At 34.4% G+C, this 19,306-nt stretch overlaps 1 protein-coding gene and 1 pseudogene across 1 annotated transcript; both read right to left on the bottom strand.

Annotated features, from left to right (window-relative positions):
* Positions 1–13,277: 13,277 nt before the first annotated feature.
* On the bottom strand, positions 13,278–14,045 carry LOC142610003 (protein MIZU-KUSSEI 1-like). The gene has a single exon (XM_075781721.1). It carries the CDS (start codon positions 14,043–14,045, stop codon positions 13,278–13,280), a length of 768 nt encoding a protein of 255 aa, XP_075637836.1.
* A 1,907-nt stretch (positions 14,046–15,952) lies between these two features.
* LOC142608891 (protein NRT1/ PTR FAMILY 2.8-like) lies at positions 15,953–19,252 on the bottom strand (annotated as a pseudogene).
* Positions 19,253–19,306: the final 54 nt, after the last annotated feature.

Genomic DNA, 19,306 nt, shown 5'->3' with positions numbered 1-19,306 from the left:
GAAAATATGAGAATTGAAAATTAAATTTTAGTTTAAATTATATTTGCATTTTCAGTGTAAATTAAAATTAAGAAATTAAAGGTTTGTTTTTTAATTAGATTTTTTTTGAAACCTTTTTTTAATTAGATTTAAGTTTTGTTTTTTAATTTATTTTCTTTTTTGATTTAAAATTTTCTGACATGGCTTTTTAAAAAAAAAATTAAAATGCTAATGTGGCATACAAAAATGCCAAATAATATTTTTTAATAATATTTTAATCGCCACATTAGCGCCACGTCAGCTAGTAGGGTGTTCCATTTGCCATGTAGGAGATTTCCGTTAGTGGGCTGACGGCAGGGACCAAAATAAAATTTATTTTCTTTTTTTAGGGATTACATTAAGAACGAAATCAATTTTGGGACCAAAATAAGAATCGGCTCAAAATGTAAAGACCAAAAGTGTATTTTCGCCTAATTTTAATACATACAACGCTTGCCTCAATTGGCAAACATTTCTCACGGATGAGTACTCTGAGAGAGTATTCAATACAACCGTCAATAAAAAGAAGATATTACTTATCAATTATTAATTTCAAGGACTTTGCATAGTAGCTGAAACCTTTAAATGATTCAGTTGTATTGGTTAGAAGGATCTCATATATAATCTTACAGGAGAAGTGAATAATGTCTTGAGCATCTTTTTGAAATGACTATTTGACAGTAGCTTTTTTTTTTTTTAATAGATGATCATTATGGTAGAAGGGGCCTTTCTCTTAGATGATGATAATTTCTAGCAAGTCCCTTCCACTACCCTGTTAATAATTTGACATTTGAATTGCTTATGACATTATCACTTGAGATATTTTCGTCATGACTGTTAATTATGTTATAGATCTGCAACACTTCTGAGAGGTAAATGTGAACTCGGTGAATCGTTCTTGTTCTCTTTCTTTTTCTTTCTTCTTTATATAAAATAGCTGCGAGTTCATGTGTTGCGTGTGGTAATTATATTTATGATGGTTTTATTAATTTTTTTTTTTTTACAATTTGAACTAATTTAATAAAGTGTAATGTATTTTGTAATCATATTTTTATTTATTATAGGAACAATTCTAAATGTAATATAGGAACAATCATAAATCATAAATATAAATTTTATCATACCAAAATGAAAACAATACAATTTTCTCTGAAATTCAAAGGCATGTTAATGAAAGTATTCATTTTTTAATAGAAGTTATTTATAGCATTTTGTGAATCATTAAAAAGAATATAAAATTTCAAAATTATTCTTTTATTTTTAAACAAACTTTCTCAAACCTTACATTTTCTCCCTACAATCCAAAACACCGAAAAACGTAACTTAGAAAATTAACAGAACTTAAAAATGATTAATTGGACTAATTAGGAAAACAATATGTTGTTAATAATCTATTAAGGTTATTTCTTTTTGCAGAAATTGTAATTTTGTCCACCCAAAACATATTATAAAATAAACAATTGTGAGCAAAATATAAGAATTAAATTTCTATATATGCATTGTTATAAAATAATAATAATTGTAAACACTCGATTTTGCACTCATGATTTAATCTAGGAAGATGGCTAGAATGATCATTCATATACCCAAAATTCATGATTGCATTACATGTATTAATTTTTTCATTGCATAACATAAAAATAATCTTAAGATTCTAACGGTCGTGATGGTATTCCCGATTTCCAAATCGGACCGTCGGATTAAAAGATATCGCATGATCAAGTTTGCATGGTCAGCATGCATTGTATTTAGGTAGAATTTACCACACATGATTAATTTAAATTAATTCAAATTGGCTAGGCAATTAAAATTAATGAAATAATTTTGTAATTGGTTGTTAGTTAGTGTCAAAAATAGGCTTGCTTGAATGGGAATAAAGGGGATAATCAGATAACAATAAAATTGTGGATAATCAAAAAATTTTGGAGTATTTATCTACAAAATAATCATTGCTGAAAAGACCTAAATTATCAAGAAAATAGTTTAATTTTTATAATATGGATTAAAAACGCGTCTAAGTGCAAGTCCTAACTCAAAAAACCTCAAAAAAGAAGTCCAAAATGGACCAAAACTCAAACGTGGGACTGGCACCCAAAAGAGCCATTCAACACTTTTGGAGTGCCGATTTGCACAAATTCGGCCTCGGCTTGAGGGCACTTGGATTGGGATAAAACACATCCTTTTCGATTTTTTAGAGATAAGGATGTGTCCCAGTTCGTATTCTGATCACTTAGTTAATTTTTTGAACATCCCAACCTCTATAAATAGAGATTTTATCTCAAAATTCAAGACACTTTTTCACGCTCTCTGACTCCCTCCTTTCTGGCTCTTCTCTTCTTTTATTTTCTCTCTTACTTTAAAGACGCTCTGGAGGCTCTAGCCTTAGGATTTCAAAGAGAATTGAATAAATTTCTTTGAACCCTAAAATATTCCTTCACTAAGAAGAGCATGTCCATGCAAGATGTAGTTTTTCTTTTCTTTTCTTTTTTTGTGATCTTTTCTATTAATTCTATTTGATGATGTATGAATAGATTTAGGATTTTTTTTATATTTTAATTTTTGATGTGGATGCCATGCATGTATTGTTAAACTTTTCTTTGAAACATGTTCTTAATTCTTTTGTTGTGATGACTTTTCTTTTGAATTTCAAAAATCTGCTCGTTAATGAATTTTAAAAAAAAAAAAAAAACTCAAAATAGATTTGTATTTTCATTAAATACAGATTTGAATTTTTTTACACATCAAAATAGATCTGTATTTTCATTAAATATAGATCTGATTTTTTTTACACATCAAAATAGATTTGCATTTTCATTAAATACAGATTTGAATTTTTTTTTACACATCAAAATAGAACTGTATTTTCATTAAATACAAATTTGAATTTTTTTACACATCAAAACTAATATGTATTTCCATTAAATACAGATTTGACTTTTCCAAGAAAAATTTCCTTGTCACAAAAACAATAGCAGATTTTGAAATATAAAAGAGGAAGTTAATAGTTGAGATGTTTTTTCTGATTGATGCATGTAACATAGTTTCATGAGTGTAGTCCTTTTCTAAAAAATCTCTTTCTTATTTTATTCATAAAAAATAGACTTGATTTTTTCTTCTCTACAAATCTGGATTTTTCTTATTTACAAAATGGATCTGATTTTTTTTTTTTTTACATATAAATCAAAAACCTTTTTTAATTTTGCTCCAAAACAGATCTGATTTTTCTTTACAAAGCTAATTTTTTACATATACAAAAACAAATTTGGTTTCTTTTTAATGAACCAAATCAATTTTTTTTATTCACAAAAATAAATCTAAATTTTTTTCTAAAAGAAGAGGACACATTCATAAAATAGATTTATGTGATGTAGTTTTGGTTAAGTTTGTCATGTATGCAACATGTCATTCATATCATACATAAAGAGTATATTGGTCATGAGATTCTAGAAGACCTAACTCTGTCTTGGCAGAATGGGTGCCTAACACCTTCCCATTCTGTAACCTAGCCTCCGAACTTAGTTTCTTTTGGATAGGTAGAACTAGGCTTTGTTCTTTCTTTCTTTTTCTTTTTTTCTTTTTTTTTTGGTAGATTGTAACTAGGACAAATGATTCAAAAATAAACAAAAAGTAAAGTCTCATAATTTAACATCTAAATTGAGCACTAAAAAAAATGCTATGTAATAGAATAAATACCAAATTACAATAAATACCAAATTATCCAAATCATGTTATGCAATATGTAAAGTTGTGATTTATAACTATGTTTTATGTTGGCTTTATTCCATGACAAAAAGTGTTGTATTTGCTTTAATTTGTTTTTTGTGGGATTTTATTGTATTGGGTTTAGTATTAAGTTGGTGAAGAATCGAGCATAAAATGAAGAATCAGTGGATTTCGCGACTGTCTCGCTAGAAGCTAACCCGCGAAAGAGCCATATGAGAAGCACATGCTGGAAGCTGAAGAGTTGTGCCAGCCTGGAGAATTTCGCAACTGTCTGATGGGTAAGGTCTTCCCGTGAGATACCCGTGAAACTCTCTGCCTAGAGGATTTTTAAGTGTGACTTTCTTACCCTTCACCCATACTATATATACCTTCATTACCCACAAAAGTATGAAATGTCATTCAGAGAGAAAAACCCCAGATAGGTTTTCAACAACACACACACCCATCTTTTAGAGAGAGAGCTACTAATCCTTAATGAAAAATTATTGTAGCCTCTTCTCATTCCCTCTCCCATTGTCATACCTTGAGAGGAGATTTGTACCCAAACACAACACACACCCTTTCAAAGTGTAGAGAATGTTTTGGAGCTTGGGAAGTTTTGGAGATTTGCCAAAAGAAGCCGATAAGGCTTGGCGGATGCAATCGGGCGTATTGCGTGATCCGGAAAGCTAGAGAAGACATGACTCCGTGAAGTCTGTTGGTAACAGGAGCTTGGAGGGCTCAAGTACATTGGGTAGATTAGACTTGGAGGGTCTTTTGTTATTCGTGTACTCCAACTTTATTCTCTAGTGGATTGATTTACTGCTTGGAGGGCGGTGGAGAGGTTTTTCGCCGAGTTCTTCAGTTTCCTCTTCGATAACACATCACCGTGTTATCTTGTGTTTGCATCTCTCTTCCCTTACTCTTGTACTTTACTTTTATTGTTTGTTGTTCATGTTTATGCACTAGAGTAGTATCGGTTGTTTGCACTTTATTTACTATTGTTTCCGCACTTAGATAAGTTAGAGTAAAATCAACCGAGCTGTAATTTTTTAATTTGGGGTCTAAACAAGCTCTTGTGTTTTAACACAAATCCAAGCTTTCACAATAGAATAATATTATATTTTTATATGCTATATCTAATTCTTTATAATGTAATAAAATAATATTTAACAATCAATGAGAATAAAAAAATAATAATAAAACAAATCAACAACAATTTAAAAAACAAAACTAATCCCATTAACTCAAAGTAGAGTTTTAAATAATATAAAAAATTATCAACCTAAAGCAGAGATGTAAGAAAAAAAAATCCACCAAAAAATTGAGAGAGAGAGAGAGAGAGAGAGAGAGAAACAACTAGTTTTTGTGAGGGAAAACTACGTATAAAATAGATGAGATAGTGACAAATATAGTAAGAAGGTGTGAATGAGAAGAGACAAAAAAAAAGAGGAAGAATGATATTAATGTAGAGGGCAGTGGGGAAATGAAATAACAATATATATATATAGAGAGAGAGAGAGAGAGAGAGAGAGAGAGAGAGCTTGGTATAAACATACAGGACTATCTATTCTAATGGTACATGCGAGCATTATTCATATATGCTACATTTTTAAGATGCCGTGTTACCCATGTCACTAAAATGTTTTTTGGCCAAGTATACCAGTTATGCTCTTATTTTTTAGCTCAAATTTATTGCGGAGAAGTATCAAGGACATACATTCGTATTTCCCATTTCCCATAAGCTATAATTGCATAAAATGTCTTTTGGCCAAGTATACCAGTTATGCTCTTATTTTTTAGCTCAAATTTATTGCGGAGAAGTATCAAGGACATACATTCGTATTTCCCATTTCCCATAAGCTGCATATTATGGAATATTTAACTGGTGTTTAATTGCAATAAGAAAAGATATCGATTGCAATAAAAAAACTCAACCTTAACTAATTTACTTCGGCAGTTGTTAACTAGGCCCTCATTTACATTTTTCTTTTCTTGGATTTTTTTCATTTTTGTGCATTATTTTGTTTCATTTTTGTATTAATGGGATTTCACGTTTTCACTTGCATTAGTTCAATAAGGGCATTACCAGCTTGTAGATACTGATAAGTAACCATGGAGTGAAGTTTACGATCAGTAATCGACTTGTCCTGGATATGAAGGGATTGAAGTAGATATCCAACTTTGTCCTGATTAAGACCACTTAAGATTACTGTCATTTTGCATGTCTCTTCAACTGAACAAGCCCAGCGCTGTGACCTGTGAGCTAATGGAACATTAACATGTCTTAAAATAGGCAAGGGAATAGAATATGCTACCCTATAAAAGCTGATAGGGAACATCAAACCAAATAGAAAATGTAAATGTGGCAACCCTTTCCTTGTCATATCATCATCATCATTATGAAGAATGCTTGAGAATCCTACATGATTTGCCTTTAATCACAAAGCTTAGGATTCTTCAATTGCAGAGTTAAGCTTCGAGCATACTAAAGAGTTCTCTATTTATGGCCGACAAATGTTCTAATGTGGGATTTCCCTTCAATATTTATGAGAGAGTTAAAGTAATTTATAGAAAGCCTTTAATTAAAAGCTAAGAAAATATCTCTAATCTTCTTGAAAAAGTAGTCAAGGTTAAACAGTCATTGTCTATTAAAAGTAATGTCCCGACTAAATCATTGGTTAGGAAAGAACAGAATCATGGAAGATTCTGCTTAGGGCACCTTATCATTGCTTTATACCTTATGCGCCCCTTCGCAATATATTAACTTATAATTTGAGAATCATGTTACCTTTAAGAACCGTTATAAATTGCAGTAATCATGCTCAATGGTCTCATACCTCAACCCTTCCTGCTAGAAATCTTCTATGGACCAATGTATTTTCTATCTTCTCTTATTCATTTGCCGTTGATGTTCAATTGCGTGAGGTACTGGTAATCTGCATCCTGAGGTCTAGATTACTATGTTTATTGTATCTAGTCCTTGGGATGCAGATTACCTCTTCCTTGCTGGCAATGAAAACTTGTGACCAGCTTAAAGAAGCTATACTACTTGATGTGCTACCTTTTAGAAGTGCACTTTTCACGCTTTCTTCTACTTGTTAATTGTTTCTTTATTGCTGCATTTTCAGGTATGTGCTCGCATACTAGACACATCAGGTGGTCAAAACTCAAAAATATCGATTCATTTCCCTTGGTTAATGGCACATCCACAAAGCAATTGCTGTCCACTAAATGAACTTCTGCTCCTGTAGTACTGCTCAAGGTAGAGTGATATTTATGAACTAAATGTCATATATATAACGTATAGTATCAAATGACTTGATTTCATGTGGAATGTTGGACAAAATATAGTTTGTTAAAGTATAAAATATTATGGATTATTATTAAAACTAACCGCAGACCCAAACGATGTATTATGGACAAAATATAGGTGTAATATATAAAAAGTAACCATTACTTCAAGTATTGCCTATTTAAAAAAAAAAAAAAAGATTTCTACAAGTTTTTTTTTTAATCTTTTTATCTCTACAAATATATCATTTTTTTTATTAATATTTTTTTAAGGAGGTCTATATTATTCTAACTTCTATCTCAATGTATAATATTTGCTTAATATACAAATAAACTTTATAAGTTTCAAATTTATTATTTAAATTTCTCATCTCTTAAGGAATAAGAAAATTATCATAATAATAAAGACTCATTACAAAATTACATTGTTATCTTAATCAAAATTAAAATGAAACTAAAGGAATAAATAATAGGTTTTATAATAATTTATTACTCAAACAATTTGTAGGCATATTCAAATTCATGTTTCCAAAAAAACTAAGTATTAACCCAAACTAAAATTCAACCAAAGTTATAAAAGGCAAAGAAAAGACTTTTGGACAGGATATTAAAAAAAAAATACAATACCAAAACAAATATTAAAAAAAAAAAACCCATCAACCTTAATTAGAGTTATAAGAAAGAATAAAAATTCACCAAAAGAAAGTAGAGAGAGAGAGAGAGAGAGAGTGTGTGTGTGTGTGTGTGTGTGTGTGTGTGTGTGTGTGTTGAAGCCAAAATAGAGCCTAAACGACAAACCAAGCGAAACAACAACAAGAAGATTGTTTCAGAGAGACAAACGACAGAAAATCAATTAGTTATAACACGTGCTACATCACATGCCAAAAAGGAGTATTGCTTTACAGCTGTCTCATATTAATAGGTGGTTCCTAAGTTAGTTAGGTAGTTATTTTGGGCGGGATGCTTAGCCCCTGTTTTCTTGGTGTATATAAATGAAGATTGTTGATTATGTAATAGTTAATTTTCATTCTGTAATTTTCAATCAATGAGAAGATTTTAGTTTTCTTCCAGAACTTTCTTTCTTTATATGGTATTAGAGCAGCTTTCTTTTCTCAGAAAATTTTCTTACTTTCTTAGTTCCCAAACAACATTTATTGAGGTTTTGCTTCTTGATCATGGCCTCTGATTCTACAACTAACACTCAATTACATACTAAAAATTCAACACCTTCTTCCAGTATTGTCATGGTGGATGAATCTGTGAATAATCCATTTTTCCTTCCTGCGAATGAGAATCCAGGTCTTGTTCTCACTTCGCAACCCTTGACTGGACCAAAAAACTATCTGAGTTGGGTGCGATTAGTGTTCTTAGCTTTAAGTTCTAGGAATAAGTTTGGCTTGTGAATGGATCGATTCCTCAGCCAAATTCATCTTCTCCATTGTTTAATTCATGGAATAGATGTAATACCACAGTGCTTTTGTGGTTGACAAATTCTCTTAGTTTGGAGCTTAAAGCAAGTGTTATCTACATCAACACTGATAAGGATCTCTAGATTGATCTCAAAGATAGGTTTTTTCAAGGCAACACTCCAAGGCTTTTGAGCTTCAAAAGGAAATTTCACACCTTTCACAAGGATCACTTTTGGTGAGTTCCTATTTTACAAAGTTCAAAACCTTATGGGATGAGTTTGCAAATTATCAACCTTTCATAGTGTGTACTTGTGCTTGCACTTGTGGTTCCAAGACTTCTCAATTGGAAGCTCAACACAATGAGCATGTTTTTTTCGTTTTCTAATGGGACTTAATGATAGCTATGGCAATGTGATCAGTCAAATTCTATAGATTAAGCCTTTTCCCTCTCTCAGTAATGTGTGTTCTTTGATCTTACAAGAAGAAAAACGAAGGAACATTGGTCATAATTTCAATGTGATTCAATCTTAGATGATGTTGCTATGTATGCCAATAACAACAGGGGTTTTCATGCCAATCAAGGTCATTCTCATGGAGGAAAAGGAGGCAATTCTAAGAAAGACAGACTAGTATGCACTTATTGTGGTCTCACTAGCCATATAGCAGACAAATGCTATAAGCTTCATGGTTATCCTCCAGGTTATAAACCAAAAGGGGGTAACAAAGCTATGGCAAATCAATTTTCTACAATTTTGCCATCAAGAACTTATGGTTTGGATGGTCTTTCTTCGACACTGAGTGCAGGTTTACCTCCTACTAGTGTTTACCATAATGGAAGTGCCCAATCTGATTTGGTCCCTACTTCACAGACCTTTTTTGGTCATACTTTTGGGAGTTCTACTTCACAAGTTAGTCCACAGACTTCCTTGTCACAATGCCCTCTTTCTTAGGCTCAATGTGAGCAATTCCTTAGTTTTATGAAGTCTTACATGGCTCCTGGTTCAATTACTGGTGCACAGACTGTACAGAATAGTCTCAAGTTGCTTCAGTCTTGACAACACCTTCCATTCCACATTAACCCTCCACCTCTATTTCACCTTTTGGTTCTTCCAATTTTTCAGGTAACCCTTATTGGATTCCACTAAATTTCTCTCATTCTATATTTTCTGCTCAAGTGATTGATAAGCATACTTATGAATTGAATTCTTGGATCCTTGACACTGGTGCTACTAATCACATGGTGCACTCAGTCACTCAATTTATTGAAAGTACTTCTATGATCCAAACTTGTGTTTTTTTGCCAAATGGGGAACAAGCCTTAGTTACACATGTAGGCGCTGTCCAAATCACCTCCACTCTTACTCTCACTAGTGTCTTATGTGTTCCTTCTTTTGGCTTTAACCTAATTCCAGTTAGCAAACTCACCAAGAACCTTTCTTGCTGTCTTATTTTTCTTGGTGATTGCTGTTTTATTCAAGACCTTGCTCGATGGAGCATGATTGGTCTGGGTAAGGAACATAATGGCTTGTACTTGCTGCAAGATTCAGGTTCCAAACCAAATGCTTTTGCTCTTGCTCTTGCTGCCAATCACCTTACTTCTTTAGATTTGTGGCATATTAGATTAGGTCATCCATCTCATTCAAAACTTGATTTGTTGAAGCAAGTTGTAAATACTAATGTTTCAAATAAAACTACTTGCTGTGATGTTTGTCATTTCTCTAAGCAAAAGAGACTTCTTTTTACTGTTAGTACTCATGTATCTTCTAAACCATTTGAATTGATTCATTTTGATCTCTGGGGTCCTTTTGCAACTAGTACAATTTATGGTTTTAAGTATTTTCTGACTATTGTAGATGATTACAGTAGATGCACATGGGTTTACCTTCTCAAAGGACACCAAATTCCTTGGTTCTAAGCTTGTGAAGTTTCCTATGGAGCAAAATTTGAGATTGTCTAAGTTTGAAGGCAAGCCATTTGCAGACCCAGGGCAGTACAGGAGATTGATTGGAAGGCTATTGTATTTAACTTTAACTAGGCCTGACATTACCTATGTTGTGCATAGGTTAAGTCAGTTTATCTCACAACCAAAGGAACCTCATTTACTAGCAGCTCATAGAGTACTACAATATATTAAAGGGTCACTAAGGAAAGGGATTTTCTTTCCTAGCAAGAGTGATTTACATATTAAATCCTTTTGTGATGCGGATTGGGCTAGATGCCCTGATACAAGAAGATCTTTAACATGCTATGTTGTGTATCTAGGTGACTCACTAATTTCATGGAGATCAAAGAAGTAAGGAGTAGTTTCAAGGTCCTCAGTAGAAAGCTGAGTATAGAGCAATAGGGCTGTCCACAGGTTGGGCGGGTCGGGTTTGTGCCCAATCCGCAACCGACCCGTATTAGGGTCAGGTTTTACTTGTAGGTTTCCCGTCGGGTGAGCGACGGTTTCAGGTGAGGCCAAAACTTGCCGGAGAGTACTGAAAAAAGGAGAAATCGGTGAGATCTCTCCCGTTTGGTCCAAGATCCGGTGCGATCTAGCCGGATCTGGCAGAGATTTCGCCAAATCCAATGCTTTTTTCCCCCAAATCGTGCCTAGAATCTTCGAATCTGGTGTTTTGGTTGCCAAAATCTGCGAAATCGTGCTGAAAAACTCGCCAGGAAGCTTGAAATCGCAGCGGGTCGTTCTCTCTTTGGGCGAGTCGGGTTGAACGGGTTTTGAAGGAATGGAACCGAAACCGAACCACCGACGTTGGGTTTTGGAGCTTGGGACCCGCATCCGACCACCTAAGCTGTCGGATCTGGTTGTAGCGGGTCGGGTACGGGCGAGTCGGCAGGTGAGATGGACAGCCCTATAAAGCAATGGAAAGTGTGGCTTGTGAAATAACTTGGGTTTTGCAATTGCTCAAGGATTTAAAGGTTGAACACTCTAGGCCAGCCATGCTGTTTTGTGACAATCAAGCAACACTATACATAGTTGCTAATCCAGTCTTCCACGAGCGGACTAAGCATATTGAAGTGGACTGCCATCTAGTTCGAGATAAGATTCTAGAGGAAATGATTAAGACATTTCATGTTTCAACAAATGCACAAGTGGCTGACATCTTTACTAAAGCTTTAGGCTATAATTCCTTTACAAGATTATTTGAGAAATTAGGATTGAAGGATATATTTGTGACTAAGAAAGCACAGCAGTCATCTTCAGTGCAAGTCACTGAGTTTGCTTCTCAGGACTTGAGAGGGAGTGTTGAAGCCAAAACAGAGCCCAAACGACAAACCAAGCTAAACGGAAGAAGAAGATTGTTGCAGAGAGACAAACGACAGAAAATCAATTAGTTAAAACATGTGCTACATCACGTGCTAGAAAGAAGGAGTAATGCTTTACAGGTGTCACATACTGATAGGTGATTTCCTAAGTTATTTAGGTAGTTATTTTGGGCAGGATGCTTAGCCCCTGTTTTCTTGGTGTATATAAATGAAGATTGTTGATTATGTAATAGTTAGTTTTCATTCTGTAATTTTCAATCAATGAGAAGAATTTAGTTTTCTTCCAGAACTCTCTTTCTTTACACAGAGAGAGAGAGAGAGAGAGAGAGAGAGAGAGAGAGTATTCATAGTTTTGTGTGGAACAAATATGGATTGAATGGGAAAATGATTTCAAATTTATACCAAAAAAAAAAATCAGTAGAAGAAGAGACAAAATATTATATAAAAAAAAGGAAGTATAATGGTAAAGTAGTGAGGAGATAAAGAGGCAAAAATAAAAGTGAAATGTTGGAATAAGTGTGACAGTAGATGTGTGAACTAATACGGAGAAAAAGAGTTTTTTTTTTGTTTTGAAAATAGGGGAAAGAAAAGTTTAAATAGAGAAAAGAAAATATAAAAAGAATAAATAAATGACGTGACTGTTAATGTGGCTTAACAGGAGCGTAATAACAATAAATGTTACACTTCAGTTTTTAGTAATATATATTATAAATAGATTTGGATTAGTGTACTATGTTGACATGTATATGTGTTATGCAAGACCCGAAGTCTTTTGCCAACCACCCAATGCCAGGCTGGCCCATAAGCTTCATCATTCTATTTAGCAAGTTGAAATTATATTACCCAGAAAAATCTATCTTAAAGAAAAAATTATTAATAGCATGCTCTATGACATTATAACACGTATCGTTTTTTTTTTCTTGGTATGTATTCAGTGGCGAATGATCAAAGGGATTAGAGGGGGGCCAAGCCCCCCCCCCCCCCCAACATTTTGAAAAATATTTATTTTAATATATGATGTAATTATATTTATAAGTAGCTTATTGGAAAAATACAACTTGGCCTCCTCTATTTTTTAATTAATTTATAAATACTTTTTAGTGTAAGCATAGTCAACAAGTAATTAAGTAATAATCCTCTCATAATATATGTCAAGAGTGATGATATATATATATATATATTAGGTTGTAAATAGCATTAGTGTTGTTTTAATTTTTTTTTTTAGTGTGTAAAATGTAATAATTAATTTTTTTTTTTAGTGTGTAATGCTTTTTTTTTTTCTTATTTCATGTAATTTTCACTCTTTTAACTATGGTTGATTTGGATAAAAATCTCGAAGTTTCTAGTGCTGTATCTAACATTGAGAGATATGGTACACAAATCTGATTTCATAGACTGAAAGACTAAAGAATTAGGCCTAAAAGACTCTTCAATTATATAATTAGTAACCTTTTTCCCCGACTTTTCTAAAAGAAAAATCCAATTACAAAGAAACCCCATTCCCAAGAAAGTAAAGAATAAAGATATTCAAGTGCAAGAACAACAAAACAATTAAGTTTTCCGAGCCACCTTGCAAATCCCCATAAAGAATCAAAGAAAATTGCCATTCCTGGACCTGAGCAAGAACACACTTAGTTCTTGACCCGGGCACTCGTCCGGGTTAATGAGGTAGAAAGACTCGGAGTCTGAGTTCCCAACAACATGCTCATAATAAGCTCTCATGTACATGATGTCCTCGGATTCTGAAGGTATGACTCCAGCTCCAACGTTGGTGTTCTGCATGGTCTTGAGCATGGACTTGATACGCTCACTCCCTTTTCTTCTTGTAGCGAACCAGATCTTGCGGCCATTACAGTACATAGTCCAGAGCGGGACTGAGTGAAGAGGACAAGAACCGAAGTCCAAAGACAACTTGTCACATTCGAGGGCAATACGGACTAGTCCACCGCTCATTTCTTTGATGAGTTGGGTGGTTAAGATGGAGAGTTCGAGGAGGAGGGTTGGTTTGGAAGAGAGACGGTCGTGTTGGATGCAAAACCAGACGTGGCCTCGGCGAGGACCGAAGATGGTGCCAAGAACCATGGACTTGGAGGATCGAGGTTGGGTGAAACTGATGGTGCTGGTTATGGTTTCGTTGCTGGAAGTGGTGGAAGAGGTTTGGGAGTGTTGGTCTTGGTTCTTGATGGGTTCCTGGTTGGTGTTATTGTAGGTGAAGTAGTCGGGGATGTCATCTCGAAGAGAAGTGCTAAGGCGTTTCTTGGTGGTGGTGGTGGTGGTGGGAGTTTTTGTGGTGATTGTGGTGGTGGGGAAGAAGCAAGAAGGGAGGAATCGACGGAGGGTGTCGATTTTCTTGGTCATTGTTTTGTTCTGTGTTGTGGTTTTGGATGGGAAAGTGATTGAATTTCTGGTGAGAAAATTGAAGAGGGTGAGATGGGATTAATTAGTTAACATTAAGAGGGAAAGAGAGAGGAGCTTTGGGATTGGGATGTGAGGGTGTTAATGGAGTCGGAGAGAGACTGAGACTGAGTTTCTGGGGTGAGAAATAGTTGTACTGGAGGGTGCAGAGTATTTATATTCTACGTGAGAGAAAGAGAGGATGCGGGAAGTAGTGAAAAATAGAGCCGTTAAAGGGATGGAAGCAAGGGTTTGTCATTGAACTTAGTGGTGTGCATGGCTCAATGTTGATGGTTTTTCAACCTTTTGTCATGTTGAGAAATTAGGGGATGGCAGCAAGGATTTGTCATCAAACTTAGAGGTGTGCATGGCTCAATGTTGAGAATTCACAACCCAACCATTACATGTGTAAAAACTAATCCAACTCAACTCACTTGAATTAGATTAGATTGGGCATGGATAGGTTGTTCATCTATATGTTTTATGTATTGTAAAAAATTAGGTTTTCATCAATTATTTAAACATATTTTCCAATAAATTATTACAATTCATATTATAATTTGTGTCAATTATATTCAGAACTCCCTACTTAATCTAAACTAATTCTCAAAATACCAAAATTAATCAAACTAAAAAAATTAAAATAAGTGTAATGAATAAACTATAAAGTTAAACCCAACCTATCCCCAAGGCTCAAAATAACATAAATACCCAGCCCAACCCACCAATTTGAGACGTAGGGCTGGTAGGTTTAATGCATACCTCAAATTTAACTCATTATTCATAAGGATGCTTTTTGTGGGGTTTTTTTTTTCTTTTCTTTTTTTGATTCGATAGTTGGAGGAACGACGATTTGAAACTTATCTGACTTTATGGAAACATCAAAAAGTATTAGTTAAGTTACAAGACTTTTGACATAATTAAAAATGCATGTTTAACTGTAGGTTTAATTATCATTTTGATCTTGAACCTTTGCTTTATGTTTTAATATGGTTCTAAACATTCAAATGTTTTATTTTAGTCTATAAACTTTTGTTCATATATCAAAAATGTCTTTGCCATTAATTGGTGGATGAACAATATGAGAGGGCAAATAAAAATAGTAAAATAATGGGCTAATTAGATGCTACATGACAAAAATGATATTTTTACCATACGAACTAGGGGTTACGGATTTCATATTATGCAATCCCTTGTTGCCACATAGGACCAACTCAATAAAATTGGTGGCTAAGGCAATAATTCTAATTTTTTAATTATTTTTAAATACCAAATAAATATTTTTTGTTTAAATTAAAACCATTCTTCTTGTTTTTCGAGATGCAAAATTTCTAATTAAGTTTTGTTTACTAACATATCTTTTACAATTGATAATAGCCAAGTGAATTAATTTTCTTATAACACAATCAATCTTATTCGATACACTCATAACAATTAATTTTCATCGAAATAGTATAAAGTTTCAAATTGGTCATGATTGAATATTTTTGTAAAACCTGTAGATTATAGTTGAAATGTTATCACTATTGAATATTTCTTAACAAAGAGTCTCATTTGATTGTAAAATTATCAAATGATTGATTAGTTTGTTTTTGTTTTTATATCTTATTAAGGGTATTTCGTAACTTGAAAAATTTACAAATATAATTTGTCAAAATTCATCATACTTGGTTAAAATTTTCCGACACAATTAGCGCAGGTTTGCTATTAGTAAGGGATACAATCTCCCTTCAATTATCCTTTCCTAGTATCTAATTACAATTACAACAAATTGATATCAAAGTTTTGGCTATCTCAACACTTACTATACATGCCTGATAATTCCACAAAGGCATAATGCTTGATGAAATTAGCTTGAGCTATTTTGCGAATCAGTTTCTGTAGTCTGCAAACCCTTGTTCCTCATCAATTGATTCACCTTGAAGTGATGACTTCTGCGGCTCACTATACCTCAAATAACGGCGGGCAAAGACATAGAAATATAGAAGATTTAAAGCTGACAGAGCGGCAATGGTGAAATAAAAGAAGTCTAGCCTATTCTTGTTAAGGTCATTGCCACCTAACCGTGGAAATTTGCCATTCAACCCAGTGACTTTGTAGATGATACTGACAAGAATGGTGCTTAGGTAGCTGGCAAGGGATAAGCCAAGAAAGAAAACTGCCCCACCAAATGTCTTCATGCTCTCTGGACATTGTGTGGTAAGCGACTCCATCATGGCTATTGCTGCAAAAGCTTCAATCCAACCAGACAAGGCAAATTTTGGCACAAGCAATGCCATAGTTATAGGTGACTCAAAAGACCCATGTTTCAAAGTTGAATCCCGGCGCTCATCTCGATGAACCCAGCTACCATCATGCACAAAATTGCCATCACAATCCCAATCATGATTCTTTGTTCCATTGTCAATCTTTTATTCTTTTTGGCCCTCTTCTGCATCAGAGGTACATAAACTCCCTCGTAAATGCATGTCCATGTTGAAAGAGCAATCATAGGTTTGAGGCCCATCCAGGCTGGTGGAATTTGAAAATGGGGTCCAACCAATTTTTTCATCTGAATTGCTTGGAGGATACCAAATGAGCTCATTTGTGTCATGGCTAAAAAACAGCGTATTCCTGATAACCAAACTGGCAAAACACCTATCATAAATTTCAGTTCTTCCACTTGTTGCAAGCTACATAGTATCCAACCATTCTTGGGCTTGCCTTGGTTGTCTAGTTCACTTGGGTCAGTAATTGCAGCAGCCTTATCAAGGAACTGGAACCTATCAGTGTACCCGAGCATTGTTCTATGTGTCTCTGAATCCTCTGATTCAATAATTAGAGGATCATAGAAGGACTGTGGAGAAGGCTGCCCTTTGGTTGAATGATTCTTCCTATAGGCAGCTATGATCACTTTGGCCATCTCGGCAAAGATGCTCCCATTTGGCTTCACACATATATACGTGTTGCGGCCCAAGAGGAATATGGTAAAGGAGAGGGCAAGGCAGCAAGTTGGAATGACAAAGCCCAGAAGCCAGCTAAATAGGAAATACCACCAATTGCAGAAGCTTTCTAGTTGTGCTCTTCCTTCCTCTGTTCTGGTGTCAAGCTGATCAGCCCCAAAGGCAATGTTGCAAGGTCAAACGCCTCCAGATCCTATGGCTACCAATGCAAGACCCCCAGGGAGGATGGCCAGTTGCCAACTCTGAGGCCGTGGGCAATTGGATTTGTCAATGCATAAGGAGGGTCTTAACATAGGCATTCCAGCAGTTAGTGCCATGATCCCCATGCCCTGTTAAAAATGTAACAGTGATTATTCATAAAATCGAATCAGAGACTAAACAATTAATCTAGAGAATTTATGTCCACCAAAATGACAGAATATTGACAGATTTATGTAAGTTGAGCTTTCTTTGGTTGCAGAGTAAAGGAAAAAGAAATTGAATGCAAAATGAACTCAACGAGATGATATAAGATTTGTTGAACATCAGAGATACCATACATTCAAACAATTTGTAACAAAAGATTCTAGGCTCATCGTCAAATAGTTAACTTCAATTCTTTTATCATCCCATTATGCCATAGAAAGCAGTCTTTTAGCAGAAGCGATGCTCCAGTGCCAAAGACAATAGTATGGAACCTTCCCAGATAAGTGTCAGCAATGAAAGCACCCAATAATGGCAGAACATTGGTGAAACCAGACCACATATTGAACGCATTAGCCGAATGTACATTATCCATGTTGTACTTTGTATGCATATACACCACTAAATTTGCTATCAAACTCATTGCAGCCAACTTTTCGAATGTTTTGTTCCCTTCAAAATAACAGACATAAAGTTAGAACATATGAGAAAAGGAAGATCAATGCAGAAAACATTATTGAAATTGCTATTTGTACAGTGCATTACCGAGGATATAGTGTATGGCTTTCCATCCTCCAAGTGCTTTTTTTAGAAGGTAGGACTTTGCTTTTGAGTGGAAGTGTTAAAGTGAATCACATTGTCCATCTCTTCCTGTCTCTTCTACGCTAGCCTACTGATACGAGGATTTAATTCTTGAAATTGGGAATCTGTTGCAATATAAGAAAATCTACGAGGTTTGGTCTAAGTCCTGGTTTCTTATATGCAAAATTGAAAGCCTCATAGCGATTTGGTAGTCAAGGTTGTGATAACACTACAAACTGTTAAGTAATAGATAGTTTGTAGATATCAATGGTTGTATTTGTTACTTGTATTTTGTACATATAGGAGTAAACTACAGTAGCATAGTACAGTTGGTGATAAACTGTTGTTGTTTATACTGTACAGTTTAATGAGTTAGCTAGGTTGGTTATAGGTCTAATCCACGTGTACAATTTGTATTGGGTGACTATCTTTCTGTTATTCTTCCCACCTCTGTTCTCACTATATAAGAGAACAGAGCATGATAATTGAATTCAATGAATTCATTTTACAAGTTTACATTGTCCTCTCTCTCTGTGATTCTCATTTCCTCCATTGATAGAACCTTCGAAGCTTGTATGTGATTCAATATGGTATCAGAGTAGAACTAGGTCAGAGATTTTTCAAGTCTGGTATTCTCTGATTCTTCCTAGTTCAATTACGTTCTTCCTTGATTTCTTAGTGCTTCTTTCAGATCAACTAGAAATTTTCTTCATTGTGTTTCTGTTGATTCTTGCATTAAGATCATCATCTTCTTGATTCTGATTTTCTTGTTCATAATTGAAATTGAAATCTTCGATCTTAGGGTTTCAATTTCCAATCTATAGCTTTCTGTTGTGAATTCATCAAGATTGTGAATTGCATCTTGATTTCTTAGGGTTTAAATTCCCAATCTACAGCTTTCTGTTGTGATCTCATCAAGATTGTGAATTGCATCTTGATTTGACCTAGTTTTATTGTTCGTTTCTTAAAGAATTCTCTAGAAAATCAATTCTTGATTTTTGTTTTGCTAATTCTTGTTAGGGACTCTAAATCTTCATCATTTTTGCAGTAAGTATGTCTGAAAGCGCCTTTAGTGCTACTGCTCCTACTGTCCAACCTTGGGAAAACACCTCTAGTCCCTATTTTCTATGTAGTGGAGATAACCCAAGTGTTTCTTTGGTGGTTCAACCTCTCACTGAGGAAAATTATAGCACCTGGAGTTGCAATTCTCATTTCTTTGGATGCCAAAACCAAATTGGGTTTCATTGATGGCTCTATTCCTAAACCTCAATCTGTTGATCATCCATATTACAGAGCTTG

This window comes from Castanea sativa, chromosome 9 (genome assembly GCF_040712315.1).
Source record: "Castanea sativa cultivar Marrone di Chiusa Pesio chromosome 9, ASM4071231v1".
NCBI lineage: Eukaryota > Viridiplantae > Streptophyta > Magnoliopsida > Fagales > Fagaceae > Castanea > Castanea sativa.
Note: the sequence above shows the minus strand (reverse complement) of the source record. Positions and strands in the feature narration are given on the sequence as shown.